General features: G+C 36.1%; 1 protein-coding gene across 1 annotated transcript; it reads right to left on the bottom strand.

Annotated features, from left to right (window-relative positions):
* Positions 1-557: 557 nt before the first annotated feature.
* LOC115760123 (neuroplastin) lies at positions 558-22,676 on the bottom strand. Its single transcript, XM_030701321.1, has 6 exons — positions 22,526-22,676; positions 4,041-4,164; positions 2,259-2,419; positions 2,093-2,200; positions 859-1,056; positions 558-765 (listed from the first exon to the last, which is right to left on the bottom strand). Exons 1-6 carry the CDS (start codon positions 22,596-22,598, stop codon positions 629-631), a joined length of 801 nt encoding a protein of 266 aa, XP_030557181.1. The 5' UTR covers positions 22,599-22,676; the 3' UTR covers positions 558-628.
* Positions 22,677-23,031: the final 355 nt, after the last annotated feature.

Here is a 23,031-nt window from a genome sequence, read left to right as displayed (position 1 = left end):
TTTCTGGGCAGCACATAAACAATAAATTTAATTAAGTTTTATTTTATTAAATAGTTTTTATATATTTATTTATTTTTTGTGTGGCACGCAAAACCTGAGCCAGCTGCTAAATAAATTGTGCACTAAATCATATTCAATATTCATTTATGTTATAATACAAAAAAATGAACAAAATAGAAAAGTTATATAAAAAATTATGATTTTTTTTTAGCTGAGCTTTTTGTTGTGCGCGCCACACACAACAAATGATTTGTGCATTGATATTTTGTTGTTGTTTTTATTATTTTATAATATTATTTGTTAACTAAGAAGAAAATTTTGCTAAATTTGTTGCTGCTGCTGCTGTGTCTGTGTGTAAGTACGTCGCTTGTGTGTGTGTGTGTGTGTGTGTGTTGTGTGTGTGTGTGTGTTGTGTGTGTGTTTGTTTGTTGCGCATTTGCGAATGCAGCTTCAAACGTCTTTAATTTGCAGTTTTATTAACTAAAATGTAAATTTTAAGCTGCATTTCAAAATGTTGTTACAACTATTTGGTGTTGTTGTTGTTGTTGTTGTTGTGGACTGCTTGTTGTTGTTGTTGTTGATTTCTTGTGTTGTTGTTGTTGTTGTCGTTGTCGTTGTTGTTGGCAACTTACTGTTCTTGTGGATCAGTATCACTCTCCTCCAGCTCGCTCTTGTTGCGTCGCTTCTCGTAGATGAGAATGATCAGGCAGAGAATCAGGACCTCGGCGCAGATGCCCAGGAAAGGCCACAAGGCGGCGAATTTGCCTGTCAAACAGAAACATTTACATATATATATATATATATATTATATCGAACTGTATATAGTTTTGCATTGCTGCAGCTGGCGCACGGACTCACCCTTAACACGAACGGTCGTAAAATCGGTGGCAACGGTGCTATTGCCATAGTCATTGGCCTCGTTGCGTCCGTGGCACTTGAACTCGCCTCTGTCGTCCAGGGTCACGTTCTCGATCATTAAAATTGCGTTCTCAATTTTATTATCATCCGATTTTAGTATATAACGATCTGTGCTGTTTGTTATATTTGTGTAATTGCCTGAAAGCATGCAAAATCGAAAGTTATCATTAGCTTTAAGTTAATTTCTTTATTTTAAGCTAGTTAAACTAGTTTAAGCTTCGGCATTTGCAATTCTGATAAATTATCATAGCCTGAGTTTTCAATATGATTCATTTCATTTATGTATATTTATTAGATTAATTTCTCTTTGTCTCTCTGCAAGCCACGGCATGTGAACTTTAGGTTCTTTCGCGTTGCAATTCCCAACGAGTTTAAGCTTCGAACATCCGGGCTTAGCTTTTGTCTATCCCTTTTTTATACCCTTGCACAGGGTATCATAATTGTGTCACAAAATGTGTTCGGCATAGAAGAAGAAATCTCCGAAATCATAAAGCATATATCTATATATATTCTGAATAGCCATGTCGGTCTAATCTTGCACTTTAAAAGCTTTCGTCTCGAAACTTTGGTTCGTCTTTTTCTTGCACGCAGTTGGAACTAGCCGGATCGGACCACTATAGCATATAGCTGCCATAGGAACTATGGGTGGAAATAATAGGTTGTATGGAAAAGTTTTTTGTTTCTTAGCAAATTTCGTCCAAGCTCGGCATTTATTATCTTGACTATGCATCCTACACATATGCAAAATCCTATCAAGATCGAAGCACTATATCTGATAGGAACAATCGGTCGAGTAAAAGTTGCTGGTATGAGCTAATTTTTAGATTTTCCAAATATCTTGAACAAACTCAACATTTAAAAGTCTCACTATGCATATATACCAAGTCGGACTACTATATCATATATCTGGCATAGGAACATTGCCCCAAGATATTTTCATCAAACTCAAACGAACTTAACAATTCTCACAAAACTGCAAAAGGCAACAAGACATGATTTTTATCATTTAGAAAGTTGATTCATATCATGAATTGAGAGACTTTAGATATTACAAATCTGTCTCTGTATTGAGTTCTACTCTAAAATAAAAATACTAAAAATCAATTTGAATATGTTTTGTCGTTTCGTTTAGCTTGAAGATAAGCGGAAATTTCCCATGTGGAACAGCACTCACCAAAGCTCCATGACAATCGGGGATTGCTACCGACAACTGTGCAGGGGATCATCATTTTCTCACCCTCGACAACACCAGTATTTGAAGGCACTCGTACGACCACGCGAGCTAATTGATGTTAATTGATTAATAATAATCATTATTATCAATATTTGATGCGACTTACCGATCACGTGAATATCTCTGGACACGCCCTTGAACTCACAAGTATAGAGGCCGTCGTCGTGAGGTTCCGCTCTGTCAATTATGAACTTTCTTTCGGGATGGATCAGTTTGAAGCGACCTCTCAGACTTAGCACGTCCGTCACGTTGACGCCATCCTTTTTCCTGTCGATAACACAAAGAGAGAATGAGTTTAAGACGCAATGTTGGATTTATGAAACAATCGATAGTACGTGTGCACAAATATCGATAGTTTTCTGAGCGTAAATATCGATAATTTGTTAAACAAGTTTTGGCTTTCGAATAGTTATCGATAACGGGCTCATATGTTTATCGATTAAAGCCTCCCACTGCTATTCGACAGAAACTATCGATAACTGCTCTCACAAAGTTTTGGTTTTCGATATAAGGTTTTTGAATTATCGATAATGGGGTCATATGTTTATCGTTTATATTCTAATCGAGCTCAATTAAAGCCTCCGACTGCTATCTGGCATAAAGTATCGATAACAGCTCTAACTATCGTTCACATTATTACGAATTCTTTACAAACTTTTTGCCAATTGACTTTCAATATTGACTTACGGCTTTTAATCGATTTTCTAAGCTTGAGTAATCGATAAAAACATACTAATTTGAACAGATATTTTCGATGAGTGTGCAAACTATTTGTTTTATCGTTTCTGGGAATACATAAGAGTCTTGTAAGCTTAGGAGAAGGACTGCTGCACTTGTTGTTAGAAAACGAAGGACCTCTTCTCTCGTCAGCCAAATTCCAAATTCCTTTTGTTTTCGTCAAGAACTTTTGGTGCCAATTATTCAGGACTAATTCAACATGAGGCACGCACGCAAAGCGTCGGCCCTGGCCCGAGACCAGGCGACCGACACAAAGTGTCATTACCATTACGAGGCTGCTTCACACCCGCACACACACCCGCACACACACTCGCACACACACCCGCACACACACTCGCACAAACTAGAGTCGGAAAAGGCCCTCTTCCGGCAGGCGGGCAAGTCTTTCGGGCAATTTTTAGTACGAGCCCGCAGTAAGCCGTAACCCATGCCCCCCAAACTATGCTATGCTCTGCTCTCCAGGTTACGTCAGTCAACTGTTCGGTTAGGGGGCGGGGCAGGCGGTGGGCTGGCGGTCGGCAACATAATTAAGCAAAAGTGCTTAGCTGTGCCATATTAAAATGATTGCTCTTATAACTGCCAACTAGTATGCTGAGCCAGGGGAGCTGCCAGCCTGCCAGCCTGGCTGTCAGGTTCCTGTTGGCCAGTGTTGTGCAACACTGCAAGAAATTCCTTTCAGTTTCCTTTCCTTTTTCTCATTAGAGTCAACAATTTTAAGTTTTTCTACGGAAACTGACAACAAAATAACCCTCAACTGTCTACAGCATAATTTTCTATCGGCCAGTGTTGTGCAACAACAAATTCTTAACAATTTTCAGTGTTTCTAAAGGCTTCAAATTGCAACTAGTTGTGGCATTTAATTCCATTTTCCCATTAAAGTTAACAAATACATTTTTTTCTGCGGAAATTGACAACAAAATAAGCCCCAGCTGTCTACAGCATAAGTTGATATTTGGCCAGTGTTGTGCAACAACAAATTCTTAACAATTTTCAGTGTTTCTAAAGGCTTCAAATTGCAACTAGTTGTGAGATTTAATTCTATTTTCCCATTACTAAAACAAAACCAAGTTTTTCTTTGTAAATGGACAACAAAATAATCAACCTTTTTTTTGGGTTTGGGTGTATTTAATTTGGATTTAGTTGGACTTACCATATGAGTGGATCGTCGGACTCCACATTTTTCACATTGCAGCTGAGCACAAGCGGCGTTCGGATATCGTAAAATCTCATTTGACGCTCCACATGGTCATAATTTGGCACCAAGGAATCTGGCCCTAAAGGAGCAAGAGAGAGAGAGAGCGAGTGGCAGAGAGAGAGAGAGAGAAAATAAACAAGAGAACACATGAAAATTAGTGCAAATATTTAACAAGACATATCGTAGGTCATATAAAAGAGTAGAAGAAGGCAACAACGTTTACATAAATAAATGCTTAAACAAATTTATATCTAAATAGTTATGCATATAAAAAAAAAAAACAAAGGGAAATTAATAAATAAATATATGTTCTGAATAGTATGGCATAAATATTACGAGTATTTGTAGATAAATTCGAGAGGCGAGCGCTTAATATATATATATATATATATAGATGAGGGGTACGGGTAGGGCTAGGGCTGGGGGTAGGGCGGGGCTGGCGCAGGTTTTCTTTATTCGTATTTGGTTTTTGGGGTCTGAGAGCAAGTCTGATGAGCTGAGATGTTTGTCATTTGGCCACTTTCTAGTTAACAATTAACTAAAATTCAAAACTAAGCAACTTAACAAAACTATTACACACAATTTCTAGTTGTACCAAAAAAAAATTAATAAATAAATAAATATTTTGTTTTTGTGGGCCCCACATAAAATTAACCCAAATAGTAAAATAAACTAAAACAATTGAAATAAATAAAAACAGCATACAATAATTTGTTTATTAGTGAATTTCGAATTTTATTACGCCTAACAATACATATGTAGTTTATATATTTTTAAAATGATATTTATTTTTTTTTTATATATATATATTTCTTTTAACTTGGACTGAAATCAAATAAATTTGATTTACGCGGTGTATATGTAATTTATGTAAATGTATTTAATTCGTTTTCTCGGCAATTACAATAATTGATTTAATTATTTTTAAAATTAGCTGCAAATGGAGCAATAATCGTTGTTTTGGTATTTAAATACTAAATGTTGTCTATCGAAATGCGCAAAGCAAAGGCAAAGCAAAAGCAACAGCCAAAAGTATCGATAACCGATAAGCGATACACATATGCATGTATTCGCATTGCCCTTATCGGCAAAACAAGAGAGAAACGAAAATGGAATAATAATAAAACAAAAGGCAATAAACATAAGGTCGCGTTTACACAGCCATTGGGGCCAAAACAACACGGCTTATCACAAGCGGCTGAGAGCCAATTCTGAATTACACATGAACTTAATATGCGTCAACAAAATGGCTGCCAATCAATCAAATTGAAGATATGCAGGCAGATAGAGAGAGGGTAAGAGAGAGAAAGAGAGAGAGAGAGAGAACGAGTAGAGCGCTGTGCACCTGGCAACGGTGTGATTCAAAATCAGAGATAAACAACATAAATATATAAATTGACTAAAATATATATATATATAAATAGCAACAATGACAACAACAATAGCGACACACACAAATCAAATCCAAAATTGTTACACATAAATAAATCAAAATATATGTCAAGCAACAACTATTAAAAGCTCAACTTAAAGTTTGCCTGTATTTATCATGTATGTGTCTGTGTGTGTGTGTGTATGTGTGTGAGAGGGGGAACAAGGTTAAGTAACGGCGAATTGTCAAAGCCTAAGAGAGAGAGCTATCGAGCGATTAACGATTAACAACACCAAAATAGACTGACGATGTGGGAGTTTGAGCAATGTGAGACGTGCTGATAACGATAGAGGAGAGCGAGAGAGCGAGAGCGGAGCGAGAGCATGGCAAGCGAGTACGGGCAAAAGAGCGAGGCTTAGACAAATAAAAAAAACTGGACGAAAGTGAGTTTCAATGCGAGCGCAATGTACGAAGTTGCTGATGTTGTTGTTGTTCTTGTTGTAGAGGCAAACAAAACAACAACAAGAAGAAGAAGACGAATGACTGAATTAAGTGTTTATTGGAGTTTGTATGTTTGTGTATAGTTAGTATTGTGATTGCTCGCTCAGTTCACTTAAGCGGTTCAGTGAACCAGCAAATCGTTCACTTGAGTTTCAATTATCGTTCAGTACTAGTTCAATTTACTCACGCAGCTCAGTGGTTCATTTTGGCTACACTATGCAACAAAAATGAGCAATTTTCGTGTTGTTTATTTGTAATTTATTAAATTGCTGGCCAATTCCAATGTTCATAAACTACTGAAGTCTGTTGGTAGTTACTCAAATGAACTACTGCACAAAATTGTTACTCAAATATTTTTCATAATTTTTATTTTGTTTGCAAGTGTGCTGAAATGTTGTTCACCATATTAAACTGTTTTTACCGCACAAAGCACAATTGAATGAAATATAAAAGTTGTGAGTGAGTTTTTGAGTGAACTTTGAATTGTTTGATTTAGAGTATTTTTTGAGTAACTTTTTTTTTTTTGACTGAGCTGGAGCTGCATAATGTGACTTTGAGTGAAATATGAATATGTTTTTATGAATGTGAATTTGAGTGAGTGTGTTTCGATGTGTGAGTGTGTGTGTGTGTGTGTGTGGCTCACCCTTTTTAATAGGCATGAACGTCTTGGGCTGCTGCTGCATTAACCCGAAGTTGTTGTTGTTGTTGTTGTTGTTGTAGCTGGTGGTGAGCGCGGTAGGCGCTGCTGTAACGGTACCAGCACCACCCAACGCTGGCGGTATAAATTGCGGCGCATACGTCTGATATTTTTCGTTTTGATGATGCTGCTGCTGCGCTGGCTGCTGCGCAGTCGGCTGATGTGGCTGCGGTGGCAGCGGCAGTTGATAAGCGTTAAGTGCATGCTGGTGCGCATGATGATGCGCTGTGCTGCTGCTGCTGCCGCTGCTGCTGCTGCTGACTGTGGCAGAGGCAGCGCCGGCGGCGTTGGCAGTGTCCATTGACGGATGGCGATAATGCGGCAGCGTCTGATTGTACAGCTGTATGGTGGGCGGCTCGGGTGGCGCCACCGTATGCTCCAGCAGGGTGAGACGCGGCGGCGGAAAATCGGGCGGCGTCGCCGAATAAATGCGATGAATGGAGCCCATGCCGATGCCCTGGCCCGCGCTCGTTGCATGCCACGGCAGCGTGGTCAGATCGTTGTATTTACGCGTCGGCGTCGGCGGCTCATAGCCAAATCCAAAATGGCTGCCATAGCCGAGGCTGGCATTGCCCAGCTGCTGATTGTTGTGCTGCTTATGCGTGGGCAGCGCTGCCGATGGCAGCTGCGGCATCTGTTGCTGCTGCTGCCACGTGCGCGTAAATATCTCGTCCGGCGAGCTGGGCGTCAGCTCGTCTATGGTCCGATAGCCGCTCTCCGTGGGCGACTCCTGCTGCTGCTGCTTACTGTGCACGTGCAGCATATGATAGCCGCTGTTGTGGCGATAATTGTTGTTGTTGTTGCACTGATAACGGCCCTCGTGCACCTTGAGGGCGTGCCGCACCTTTAGATGTGCCTCGATTTTGTGCTTCTCGCCTGAAGAGTTGTTCTTCAATTGCCTGCCTCTTCTTCATCTGCTTCTTCTTCATATATACTCACCCTCAATGGCGCTCTCCGAGAGCGTGTACGAGTGCTCGTCGTGGCCGTGACGCAAATTGTGCCGTGTTATCGACTCGCCGTTCTTCAGCCAGTGTATCTTCTCGGTTATCGGTATGACACAGGTTATCGAAAATGGCTCGCCGATATTCACGTTCGCATCGCCATAGTAAACAATCGGCGTTGTGGCGAGTGCAAACTCTGCCGACTCGTCGCTGTCATTCGCAATGACACTCGCTGCATTTTGTTTTCAGGTCACAAATTTGCACATACATATACATATACATGTATATATATATATATATATATATGGAACACACACACAGAGAGCAAAAAGGTTACAACAAATCGATATATCGATAAATCAAAAACCGACAAAGTAGAGGGGGTTGGGGTGAGGGTAGGCGGGGCAGCACAACACAGTGTAGAAGGCGATCGCAATTGAAAACCATAATCGAAAATCAAGAAAACATTAACAATTAACAATACCAAAAAAGAAATAAACGATTATGTGTTCTGTTTTGCCATAATTAATTAGTCTTGTACAATCCATAAAATATGCTTACGATCCGTTTGTGGGTGTGTTTTTTTTATCGGTTACTTTTGTTTGCTTTTTTTTTTCTTTCGTTTTTTTTATTCGGATTATTTGATTTCAGCGCCAAGTTGCAAAAATATTTATGTATGCATCAATTTGTCTATTCTAAATGTGTCGTAAATCTTAAAAAAAACCAAATTTTCAAAAACCGATTACCAAACTGAAGCAACCAAATCGAAATTATAAATAAATAATGTGTGAATGATGCACTTAATTAACCTAAAAATGTTCATTTTTTGTTTATTTTGCTGAATGTTTAGTTGGATTTCATACTTAAAGTTAAGGTATTTAACAATTAAAAGTTAAATAGAGAACTATCGATACATATCGGCGTATCGATAAACATCAGTTGTATTTCAGTTTATTCGATTAAAAGTTATGGATGTTTATCAAAAATCTGGGCTAAACCTGTGACTTGCAAGTTATCGATAAATATCGATCAATATATATAGCAAATGCTGCATAGTCATCGACTTTTTATTCTCTTCTCAATTAATCCTACAACTTATTTTCTGTACATTCATCTCGTGTCGAAATCGTCTCGAGCTGAACACGTGATTTTGATATTGCTTCATTACACAACACTGGCAATTAACGTATGTTCGACTTCTGACGCAAACCGTTTAAATTCATGCTCAAATTGATTAAAATCAACTCGTCATTCCATATAGGGCACAATTGTCTGTACATACATACATACATACATACATACATACATACATACATACATACATACATACATGCATACATACATGCATACATACATTCAAACATACATACATACATACATACATACATACATACATACATACATACATACATACATACATGCATACATACATGCATACATACATTCAAACATACATACATACATACATACATACATACATACATACATACATACATACATACATACATACATACATACATACATGCATACATACATGCATACATACATGCATACATACATGCATACATACATTCAAACATACATACATACATACATACATACATACATACATACATACATACATACATACATACATACATACATACATACTTACATACATACATACATACATACATACATACATACATACATACATACATACATACATACATACATACATACATACATACATACATACATAAATACATACATATCTGTGTTCATATCTACATAACGGACATTGAGGGTGACGTCAAAGCTGTCCAGTTTGAACTGCAAATTCCGAAGCCTTGATCGCACACACTCACACACTCGCTCGCTGAATAGCTGTATATGCACAGTTACTTGGCCATGTGCCGCTTTTTTTTTTTTTTTTGGAGAGCAACCAAAAGTATTTTATCAGCCAAATGTCTTATCGCAGTAACGGTAACAAGTACTTTTGTTGGCAACACAAATAAGGAAAGGCTAATGTGATAATAAATTTGTAGGCTTGTTGATTGTGGCCCGTGCGAAATGATAAAGCCGCAATCTTATCAGTTGCTTTAACGAGCCAACGGACATAGTCTTAATGTGCCTGCATGTCAACACAAAACTGGGTGATTAGACATGTGCACACACACGCACACACATGCATACATACATACATATACATATGTACATATGAGTAGATGTGATTATTTGCCTTCCCTTTTCAGCTGACACTTTTATGGCAAAAAGATTATGGCGCAAAAAGATTGCAGACAGCACAATTTCATTTACAAGCAACAAAAAGTCGCCCCGTCTCCCTCGCACCACGCTGCTGTAAGCATATTCGTCTGTTGCTGTCACTTTGGACAGCACTCAGACACACACATTAACATAGAGCATATTGTGCAGCGCAGAAGGAGAATGGGACGCCGAAAAGTATTATAAATTTATACAACACCAACACACCTTAACATTTTTTGCAGCACTGCTCACGCTTACCACACACACACACACACACACACGCACATATTCTCACTCTCTGCCTCTCTGTCTTCGACTCTTAGTCTCTCTTTTTGTCTAGTTATACACTTGCAAGCCCCAAACGTTTAACCGCTGCGGCTGTTGCCGATTGTTGTGCTTCCTCTTGTTCTTGCTGCTGTTGTTGTTGTTGTTGTCGGTGACAAGAAATTTATGGTTTATTGCTTGTTCATGTAGCATAGTTTTTGTCGCATTCCTTGTGCCAAATAAGAAGAAGAAAGAGCATGCGAAAGCGAGCGCCAACTAAAACTTTATTTAATCAAATTTATGGCTGCCAGCACACATACATACATACACACATACATACATGTGCATGTCCCACTCGCACTGCCGCGCAATCGTGACATATTGTTATTGGCATTTGTTCGCATGTGTGCGATTGTGTGTGTGCGTGTGTGTGTGTGTGCTAACACTCATTACATTTTCATTTTAAATCGTTTCGTTTTGGTTTTATTATTTTTTAATGAACGCATTGAGCTTTGGTGCAACAAATGGCCCCCTTGTTATTGTTGCAGTTGAACATGTTCTAGCCAAAGGCAATTAAAATATTTACACAGAGAATTTGCGAAAAATATATACATACATAAAAAAACCAACACAAAATGCGCTCATACAGAGAATTTTCAACAAGCAATAAGAAAGAAGGAAAAAAAATAAAACACAGCAAAATTAATTAACACGAAACAAAATTGATTGCGCCTATATTATGTAATTGTCTGTGTGTGCGAGTGTGTGTGTGTGTGTGTGTGTGTGTGTGTGTGTATTTTTAGCAGCCGTTGTGCACGTGAAAGCACACAGTTTGAGAGCCACGCTGTAAATGATTTTTAATGACACTGGTCAGCGCAATTTGATGTTGAAGGTTAATAAAAATAGCAAAAATTAAATACATTTAAAATAAATAGAATAAATAAAATAAACACAGTGATTAATGTGATACAAAGCGCCGAGTGCATACAGACACATACATACACACACATACATAGATGCATGCTTGTGGGCCTTCGCTGAAAAACGGCAACAGTGCGCAATACTCTGGGTACTCAGTTGTTATCGATTACCCAATTGCTCGATAAACTATGCACTCCTTGTATTATCGATACTTTGTGCACTCTGTTATTATCGATACTTTGTGCACTCTGTTCATATTAGATTAAGTCAGTCGAAAGGGTATTTTTGGTTGCCGAAACAAAAAATGTTCAAAGCCTCGATACTGCACAAAACAAATATACTCCTTTGTCAGTTTGCGAACAGAGTATAAAATCAATTATTTCAAATATTTGATTTCTTTGCATTTCGCTTAATACATTTCGTGTCTGTGACTATCATGTCTGTGCAGGCACACACACACACACACACACGCACACAGACAGAGACACACACACACACACACACGCACACAGACAGAGACACACATACACACACACATATATACAATCGATCGAATTGATCGGTCAGTGAACGCACAACGTGAAATTCATTAAGTAAATTGCACGAAACGCGCCATTTAAATGCAAAACAAAGCGATTCAATGAACAAAAAAATAATGTTAATAAATAAAAAGAATCAACAACTGCATCAGAAATAACAACAACAACAACAGTTGTTGCAAAACAAATACGAATAAAGCGCAAATGCAAACAGTGGGAGCGAGAAGGTCAGCGACAGCACGCAAGTTAAACAAGGACGGGGCGCTCTGTTGCCGCACTGTGCACTTGACAGAGTGCTGTTAACGAGGGGGGAGGGGAGCGGGGGCACAGCCCTTGTAGAGAATGTGAGCAAAACTAAGTGCCAAACTAGCTTATCATAAAACAGACAGACAAATTTATAAATAGTTGCATAGTATATATAAATATTTAAATACGCAACCGAGTTACGCGCTAAAACAAACAAAAGCGTTTTTAAAACGGGCTGTGGCATAAAAGAATAATATCAGCAGTAGCAGCTACGCCGACAGCGACGGCGACAGCGACGGCGACTGCGACGTCGAGTCATGTGTCAGGGCAGAGCTTGCGTGTCTGTGTGCCTTGTGCATGTGTTCATGCCTGTGCGTGTCTACATGTGTACATGTGTGTGTGTGTGTACGACATGCTGCTGGCTGCTGTAAATTGAAATAAAAAATTGTTTGTCTATTTTAAAATTAGCAATAGCAACCAAAATGAAAATGACTAGGCGTCTGAGCGTCCGTGTTCTATACACTCACTACCTCCCCCTCCCCCTTTCCCCTCTGCCTCTCTCACGTGTGTGTGCGTTAGTGTATAAAAGTTTTGCAGTTTTTGCCCGCAGCAACAACAAGCCAGTGCTGCCAAGTTGGCTAGTTTTCCGCCTAATCTGGGTTTAATCTAGCTTTGGCGGAACATTTGGAATTGGAACCTTTTCAAAACAGTTCAGAAGCTGCAGACGCTTTTTATAATATTTAAAGTTGAGTTGGGAAATTAATAAAATAGCTATTTTTTCTAATTTAGCTTCTCAAAAATGGGCAGCACTGACAACAACATGTATTAGAGCGCAAGAACTTGAAAAATATATTTGATTTGTATTTTGTTGGCTTTTTCTGGCAATACACATTAAAGATTTAAGCAAACAAACATTAACAAAACACTTGTTTAACGTTTTCAAGTAGTATGTTGAAAGCCAAAAAAAAACAACAAAAATCAAAAGATATATATATATAGTAGATATTTAGTTTGTTGTTGTCTACGTCAGTCTGCGGCGACTGGTGTGTACATAAGTATTCTGTTTGCCTTGCAGTTGTCTAATTAAACGAAATAAACATTAGCTAAATTTAATTTCCAGCTCTCTCAAGCGATTTAACTTGAACCCAATTCTCGATTACCGCACAACAGTTGTACAGCCACTGGACAGCGTCTGACTGGCTCTGCTGATGATCGCGGCGCGCACAGTTTGAGCAGCCATGGAGCGGACCGCAAACGTCAGCTGGCTGGGCTGGCGCATTGCTGATACAATAAATAATGCAGAGAAAACATGTCAGACAGTTGTGAATATTTCATATGGCCTTCTTTTTTTCGTTTTTTCAGACATTTATGTCAATTATTATTGGCTTGGCACAATTGAAACCAACGCAAATTGATTCGAAGAAAACTAAATGGACACTAATACACACACACGCACACACACACACACACACACACACACGCGTACATATATTTACATACAGACATCGGTACTCATTTATTACACCCTCTTTTTTGCTTTATGCGCCATTTTATTTATGTATTTATTGAACAACTTGTAAAACTACACACACACACTCACATACACACACATATGCACTCACACGAAATACATTTACTGTTGAACTTTGAAGCCGGACCAATTATAAATTGTCAAAGCCAATGAAGCGATAAAGCTTTGAGCGCCGCACTCTCTCTCTCTCTCTCTCGCTCTCTCTATCCACAAACAATTTATCAAGGGGCAGAGTGCAAATGAAATTGTAAAAGAAAACAACAAAAGACGACAAACATTGATCGCACAGGCTGGCAACTCTGTCACTCGGCAGCCGCAACGTCACAATGGAAAAATTTTCAGACAACCTCTGCAAAGTGAAAATATTTGAGCAAAAATCCGATTCTGACAAAAGCAAAAATGAAATGAAAAAAAACAAATGCCCGCCTCACAGGACGGCTGATTGATGCGACAATAAGGAGCAGAGCGGGGCGTTGAGGGGCGGTGCGGTGCGGGGCGGGGCGGGGCAGCAGCTAGTGACGTTTTGTGACGACTTTTTGCTTTGTTTTTGTTGTTTGTACTTGGCGGCGGCGGTGGCCAGTGCTGAAAAGCGGAGCATACAACAACAGCAAAAACAAAAAGCGCCGCCAGACAGTCAGACGAACATATAATACATATTAATACACACACACACACATACACTCGCTCACTAACAGAACAGACGCATGTATGTGTATAGTCGGACTGTCTGCTTGCACAGTGGGCCACACGCAATTGTCTTCAAGTGCAAAGAAAACTTGACATTTCGACAACAACAACAAAAATGCATGCACAAATGCTTTCAGTTCGTTTTGTTGACACACACATATATATATATATATAATTATATATATATATATGTATATAGACGAACAGACAGCCCGCATACACACGTGTATATAAACATTTATTGTTCTCACGCAAAAATTTATTTATATTTATTTTTAAAATTATATATGAAATGTATATAGTACATACACAACACAAGCTGAACAAAAGCAGACAAAAGCATATGCATATACACACATGTGTACACATGTGTATGTATGCATGTATGTGTGTATGCATGTATGTGTGTAGTATAAGTGCTTGTGTCTGCCTCTAAATAGGCGATGTGTGAACTTTTAGCTTTTGTCAGGTGCCTGCTAATGAAAGCGGGGGCGCTAAGAGCCTGAATGGGCTGGGTAAACTCTGGGCCAGGGCCACCACATGCCATAGATAAGAGTATAAATACAAAAACGTTTCTCTACCCACACTCTCTTTATTGCCCTCTCTCTCCCCCTCTCTTTTGCTCTCTGTTGCCCATTTGGCTTCTACTAGCAACAATTTCGTGTTGTAAATTAGCATGAAACGCAGCAGAGCCATGCGAAAGGTGCAATTCACTGATATACCAATACATCCCCATACGTACAGTGAACACTCGCTTAAGCGAACAACATAAAGTCGGATTAGATGTGTGCATGTCTTTAACAAGGGCAAACTTTATGTTACAAAACTATTTTGATAATCTACGAATTTTTCGAATTTCTTTTTAAATTTCAAAAAGTTGTATATGGTTATAGCTTAAGCTACAGTATGGAGAGTACAGTATGGAGAGTATAATATGGAGAGTACAAAATGGAGAGAACAATATGAAAGGTACAATATGGAGAGTTCAGTATGGAGAGTACAGTATGGAGAGTACAATATGGAGTGTACAATATGGAGAGTTCAATATGGAAGGTACAATATGGAGAGTTCAGTAGGGAGAGTTCAGTATGGAGAGTACAGTATGGAGAGTACAAAGTGGAGAGTACAAAGTGGAGAGTACAATATGGAGAGGTTAGTATGGAGAGTACAATATGGAGAGTACAGTATGGAGAGTACAACATGGAAATTACAATATGGAGAGTACAATATGGAGACATTTTGTACGCTTTCAGTCAAACAAGCGTCCATCCAAAGTAGGGCACATGGATATAAATAATAATTGCCCAACGAGAAGAGATATGCCATAGAAGAGGCTGTTCGTTTTGTAAAAGACGCACTGTACTGCATTTAACTGTAACGTGTGTAGGTGTGTGTGTGTGTGGGTGTGTGTGTGTGCATTGCTCTGTTTAAGCAGTCATTATCTGGCACGAGCGGAAACACAGAGGCAACCTCTATAGCAAAATGTGCCAACCATTCCGAGTTGCAAGCGATGCAGAAAAGCATTCAGAGCACAATATGGCCACGCCCACGCAAAAAGTGGGCGGCCTTTCTTTCTTTGTGACGCAAAAGAAGATGAGGCAGAAAAAACAACAACAACAATGAATGACGACGTCGACGACATTGAAAGGGAAATTACATTTCATGTTTATTGTCTTTATAAAAATAATATTTTCACAGCACGCCGACAAAATCCACCGCAAGTTTCTTTATAAAGCAGAAGTACACACATCTATCAAATACATCTGCATATAATTAGATTTAACTCAGGCATTAAGCTATAAATTAAAAGTGAAATCGGGCTAAAAATCTTTATAGTCAATCATAGAATAAAGGGAAACCATGTGCTTTGCATAAGATTGTTCCTAAACGCGAGAGGGGAGAGCAAAAATGATTGCAAATTCTGATTGCTAAATAAAAAACAATAATATTAAATATATAATAATAATAATAATAATAATAATAATAATAATAATAATAATAATAATAATAATAATAATAAGTTAAAACAATAATAATAATAATAATAATAATAATAATAATAGTACTAATAATAATAATATGAAACAATAAAAATAATATAAAATAATAATAATAATAATATAAAATAATAATAATAATAATAATAATACTAATATATAATAATCATAATAATATAAAATAATAATAATAATAATAATAATGATAATAATAATAATAATGATAATAATAATAATAATGATAATAATATTTTATAATAATAATAGTATTTATATACTATATAAATAATACTAGTTTTTAGATTTCGTTTTGAAAACTTAAAAAACAATCCTCAAAAGTATATTAAAAATGTTTATTGAAAACCCAAAATTTTACATTAAAATGAAGACTCAAATGTTTTCAATATAAATTTGTGGAAAACACTTTAGAATACTTGAATTAATAATAATATAATAATATAATGAATAAATAATTAATGGGAATTGCAAAATAAGTCATAATCCTTTAAATAAATAAAATCGTATAATAAATATTACCAATAAAAGAATTTTGAAATTCTGAAAGTCATATTAGAAATAAAATGCACATTTCATATCAAAATCCATATTCACATTTAAAATGAAATTCATATGTGAGTATCAACAAATTTTTGCACCACTGTGCAGAATACCTATCTATATACCTTAGAGTTTGTCTTTTACATCTGATATATAGTCTCACATATAAAAGGCTTTCAAATCAACTGCTTAGCTTTCCTTATAATGCATATGCTTTATATGCATATGCCGAAAAATCTACAAAAAATTCACCCAATTACCAAGCAGCTTGCACCACTGTGCGCTCTCATATGCTTCAACTATCGACCAAGGGCTGGCAACTTGGGCGAGCCGAAATTTAAATATTTGACATTTATTAATGTAATGAAAATGCCATTAAATAAACATGGCAAACCAAACAGGTAAGCTCCCGTGTACACACAATTCACAAACACCCCCCTCCCCCCCCTCACACACACACTCCTGCTGTTGATGTTCAATTGTGAAGTTCAAAAACCTGCGATGTGTGTGTGTGTGTGTGGAAAAAGAACTCGTCAAATGAAAATGTGCAAAACGTTGGCAGGCGAAAAAAAAGAAGGAAAGAAAAAACATCTACCCTCACGGAAAGCCAACATAAACACCTGGACAACACGTGGTTTCGCTAGTTTTTGCCTACGCAATGTTCGCTTTGAAGTAACCAGAAACAACAGAAAATAAAAAAAAAGAGTTATTTGCCAATTGACGAAGCGCAAATACCCTTACAGAGAGCTACAAATGCAGCTTATAGAGGGGTTACTCGTTAAAGGGGAACTTTCGGAATTGAAAATGTAACTTAGAGATACAGATACAGATACATATATATAGATATAGATATAGATATAGATATAGATATAGATATAGATATAGATATAGATATAGATATAGATATAGATATAGATATAGATATAGATATAGATATAGATATAGATATAGATATAGATATAGATATAGATATAGATATAGATATAGATATAGGTATTGATATAGATATAGATATACATATAGATATAGATATAGATATACATATAGATATAGATATAGATATAGATATAGATATAGATATAGATATAGATATAGATATAGATATAGATATAGATACAGATACAGATACAGATATAGATATAGATATAGATATAGATATAGATATAGATATAGATATAGATATAGATATAGATATAGATATAGATATAGATATAGATATAGATATAGATATAGATATAGATATAGATATAGATATAGATATAGATATAGATATAGATATAGATACAGATACAGATACAGATACAGATACAAATATACATATAGATATAGATATAGATATAGACATAAACATATACATGGATATAGGTAAAGATAAAGATAAAGATAAGTCAATCTATCTTAAATATAAGTTCTTTGGCAGTTCTATGAAGTGCTCCGATCTGATCACCTACGACATAGATACTGCTTGCTGCAAGATGCGAATGATATAGATCTGGAATATATGAACTATCGCCTTATGTGCGTTACACATTTGGTCAGAAAATCAAAGTGCCCCGTTTAAGGGTATATTAGAACAACACAACTGAAGCAACCGCAACTACAATAAAAATGAAAAGAATACTTTATAATGCTGACCAGGCAGGAAGAGAGGGCGGCCAACTACTCGATGTTCGTGATTCATTTAGTTCCCCGGGGCATACGAGTTTTTACTCACACACATGTGTGTGCGTGTGTGTGTATGTGCGTAGCGTGCAAAATGTACCGTTTGAAATATCAAAAGTTTTGCCAGCTTTCCATTATTTTACGTATGATTTCGTATATTTACGTAAACAATTTGAAAAAGCATTGAAAATATTGTACATAATAGAAGAAAGAAACGATTAAACAGAGAAAAACCGAAAGGAACATGTGCAAAATGAATCTGATAATCACATTGATTAAATGAACACCTGAGTAAGCACTGCAACGCACTCTCAAATACAGTTGATCGCAAATACTTTGCTGAATAATACAATAATACAAAACATAATCGAAATATCTATTAACTTAACGGATTGTAAACTTTTCTTTGTAAATATCAACATGAAAAATCTATATTGATTGATATATATTGAAAGATTTGTCTCCTATGTTGATATTTACAGGAGATACACAGAAGATATATCTAAGATATATCTAGATAGATAGATAGATCTATAGATATCTACAGATAGGTTTATATTGACAAGTTCATCTCCTTTGTTGATATTTACAGGCGATATATAAAGATAGATATATCCGATAAATAGATATATGTCTGATAAATAGATATATCTGATAGATAGATAGATCCATAGATATCCAGAAGATATAGATATATAGATAGATAGATAGAAAGATGGATAGATAGATAGATTGATGGATAGATAGATAAATAGATAGATATATAGATATATCTCCTTTGTTGATATGTGCAGGAGATGTATAAATATAGATATATATAGATAGATAGATAGACAGATAGTTAGATAGATCTATAGATATCTACAGATAGATAGATTTATCTCCTGTGTTGATATTTACTGGAGATATAGATAGAAAGATAGATAGACATACATAAATAGACAGATAACAAGACATATAGATAGGTATAGGTAGATACATAGATAGATAGATATGTTATTTATATATATATATCTAACTATATATATATATCTCGCAATCTAACTTAGACAAATATCTAACCTCTTAAGTAAATAAGTAACTATTTATCTATTTATTAGACGTTTTTATTTGCGTAACATTCAAAGATCGATTATCCCTATCATTTGCTCGAATTAGTTATAAACTAATATATATATTATTATTATCATAGTTGAGCTCATCAGAAAACAAAAGTGAAGTTAATTTAAAGTCTGCTCACAAAATCAAATGAAATAAAAAACAATCAACAACAAAAAGAGACTTGACTAAAACACACCTTGAATATGGATGAGCGGGGGGTGGGCGGGGAGGGGTCGTGACACACATACATGAATAGAACAGATGCACAGGGGCCAATAGATAGATAGATAGATAGATAGATAGATGATCTGGCTAAATGTTAAATGGATATTTGTGTTATGCTTAGAATAATAAATAGTTGCGACGTGTGTGTGTGTGTGTGTGTGTGTGTGTAGGGAATAAAAGCATGGCGCAGGAAAGAAACAATGCAGTATCGAGTATATATAGTATCGAGTATCGAGTATCGAGCAGAGCAGACCAGACCAGACTCGGCCGGGTCGATGAGTTAATATAAACAAAAGTCCGCGCATGAAACCGGCTAAAGAGACGGGCCGCTTCTTACCTGGCGAGAACCTGTGGTAAAATGGCCCAAAGCAAAAGCACGGAAAATATAGTCAAAAGAAAAATCATCAGATTTAAACTGAAATACTAAAATGAACTTAATACATGTTGCTGCTGCTTTTGTTGTTGTTGGTATTTCTCTTTTTTTTCTGTTGCTTTTCTTTTTTGCAATTGTGTGGAAAATTGAAAATCAAATGAACGCGCGGCGCATAGAAGAAGAAAATCATAGTGGGAATGCGGACAGCAGGCGAAGGGGAGAAGGTAGAGGGGCAGGGGCAGGGGGAATAGTTCGAGTCTCGGTACGAACCGAGCCCAAGCAAAAACAACAATATAAACTATAAAAAGCAACACAAAAATATCGAAGCACAAGTACACTTAACTAAAGGCCAAAAAGATAGACAAAGACAATGAGCGAGAGAGAGGGAGAGAGAGAGAACGAGAGAGACAAAGAGAGAGCGAGCGAGTGGGCAAGACAAAGCTTGCGGGCCACAGAGCAGGGGGCAGGAAGGGGGCGACGAGGAGGTGGGCCTTACATTGTAAAAGAGAGAAAATAAAAAGCAAGCAAAACGAAAGTGTTCGCTCAATACATGTGTGTGTGTGAGAGTATGTGTGTGTGTGTGTGTGTGTTATGCTATGTTCTATTATGTATGTATGTATGTATGTATGTATGTATGTATGTATGTATGTGTATGTTTGTGCTATGGCAAAAACCCAGCAGAACTTTTGGGCTATATTATTTTTCAGAAAAAAAAAGGAATACAAATTTCTTATGGAAAACTCGCGATTCGTGTACATAATACTAAAACAATATGTTTCTCATTAGCGCTGAGAATGTCCATAAAAAAACAAAAACAATATCAAGAAATTAAGGTAATACACGGCACGCCGAAGATATAATACCCTAACTGGGCTGCTGATGCTGATCAAGAATATATATAGTATATGTCTCTCCTCTTATAATAAAAATGGGCAAAAGAATCAATAAAAATATTACAAATTTGAGTACTATAATGAAATAATGTTATGAAAATATGAAAAAAATGAAACTAGAAAAGGCTTTCGACGGCAACTTTAACAAGACGAAAGTTTTATCTTTGACAATGTCAAGATACTTTCTTAGTTTGATCGAGATATCTCGAAAAACAGAAACATATTCCACACAAAAACAAATTTTTGGACCAATTCTTCCGTTAGAATCAGCTCAAGTTGATTAGATAAGATAATATATATGTTTGGAGCTTGGTAGAACTTGTACATGACAAGTTTGGTGAAGATTTCTTGAGGGATAAAAGTATATCTTATTTATAAACATAAATTTTAAAATAAAATAAAACTTAATTTCAGAATGCTTTATAATGCGCTTAGAATCTATGTTAAGTATTGCCAAGTTTGTACAGAAATTTGTTAATTTGGGACGAGTTTCTTATAAAAGAGCCTAATTTTTTATTGATGAATCCTAGGCTAATGACATATGTTAAATAATCCGATGTTACATGAAAGTTTGGTAAAATTAAAGTAAAAAGTTAAAGTTGAAAAACAATTTATATTTAATCAAGATTTAACTGACACCTGCGATGATTAGTTAGTTGATTAAACTCTGATGAGGTCCTCAAAAGCAAATAGGTTCTTAAAATAGGAGCTTAACTTAATTCAATGCCTTTTGCGACCCCTTTTTACATCAAAAACTAAGATTAAGTTCAAGTTGTGACTTCAGTTATTATCTTCGGTTATATAAGATAACCTCGTTCTTGAAACTGCCCATATATGCCTGACTATATGTATAAACTAATAAAACTTAATCGAATGCAATCTAGTAAAGTTACACTTAAAACAACTTTAAGAACTGCCCAATTATCAGTCGAAAACTGAAACATTTCTATATGGGGAATACCTTTCTTGCAGAATTGCAGCTTGGTTTCTAGAGAAATTATATAATAATCAAATATTTGAAAAAGTCGAAACAAGACGAAAAGTCTTAAATGATATAACAAATTATAAAAGGTTTAAATAGTACAATCATATTAATATATATATATATATATATATATATATATGCAAAGCGTTTGCTCCAGACATTGTAAACATTGATAAACATCAAACTTGCAAGTATATAGAAATCGCTAGTTCGATAGTTCGGACTATAAAGTCCAGGAAATCGAAAGAAAGAACTAACTAAATTTTGTAACATACAAACAATACTACGATTTTCAGTGCACTTGTCACGCTCAAGAGTTCTGCTGGGTGTCGAAAAATAACTGTTTTTGGCTTCGGCAACGGGCAATTAGGGCGTTTGCCTGGGTTTCGGACGGGGTGGGGGAGGGGGGGTTTGACCGCATACTATCAATTTTTGTACTTTCTTTTTTGCTTTTTTTGTTTTGTTTTGTTATTGTCTGCAATTTCTGTTGCAGTTATGTACACTCACACACACACACACTCTCTCTCACACACACACAGAGATAAATGATGTATCGGCACACGTATACATACATATATACGACATACAGAGAGCTTAAAGATAGGGTTCGCTTGGTTAATATTAATTGTTATTGTATTTATTATTATAATTATCGATGTTGTTGTTGTTGTTGTTGTTGTTGTTGTTGTCGAGTACTTACCAAATGATTGAGCATGAACCGCTAAAAATATCGAGAGGAATGAAAGAGCGCTAGCCAAGAATTTTGCCTCCATCTTTGGTATTGATCCGTGTTGTTGTTGTTGTGGTTGTTGTTGTTGTGGTTGTTGTTGTTGTTGTTGTTGCTGTTGTTGTTGTTGCAGTTGTCGTTTCAAATTGCTTGCATATTAAATTTGCATTAACTATTTGCTGATTGATTAATTATTTCTTTTCGTTTGCTTGTTTTTTTTTTATTATTATTTTTTATTTGTATTTTATTTTTATTTTTATTTTTTATTATTTTTGTTTTGTACTTTATGCTTAACTTACTAGATCATTATTAAGATTAATTTATGTGTAGCTTTATTTATACGATTTTCATTAATTATGCTTAACATTAATTTGATATTAGTTGATGTTGTTGTTGTTGTTGTTGGTTGTTGTTTGGTTGGTTATTTATTTATTTTATTTTTTTTGTGTTTTGTTCTAACGATTCTTATCTTTCTCTTT

Source organism: Drosophila novamexicana, unplaced genomic scaffold (genome assembly GCF_003285875.2).
Source record: "Drosophila novamexicana strain 15010-1031.04,08,12 unplaced genomic scaffold, DnovRS2.1 tig00000387-arrow-pilon, whole genome shotgun sequence".
NCBI lineage: Eukaryota > Metazoa > Arthropoda > Insecta > Diptera > Drosophilidae > Drosophila > Drosophila novamexicana.
Note: the sequence above shows the minus strand (reverse complement) of the source record. Positions and strands in the feature narration are given on the sequence as shown.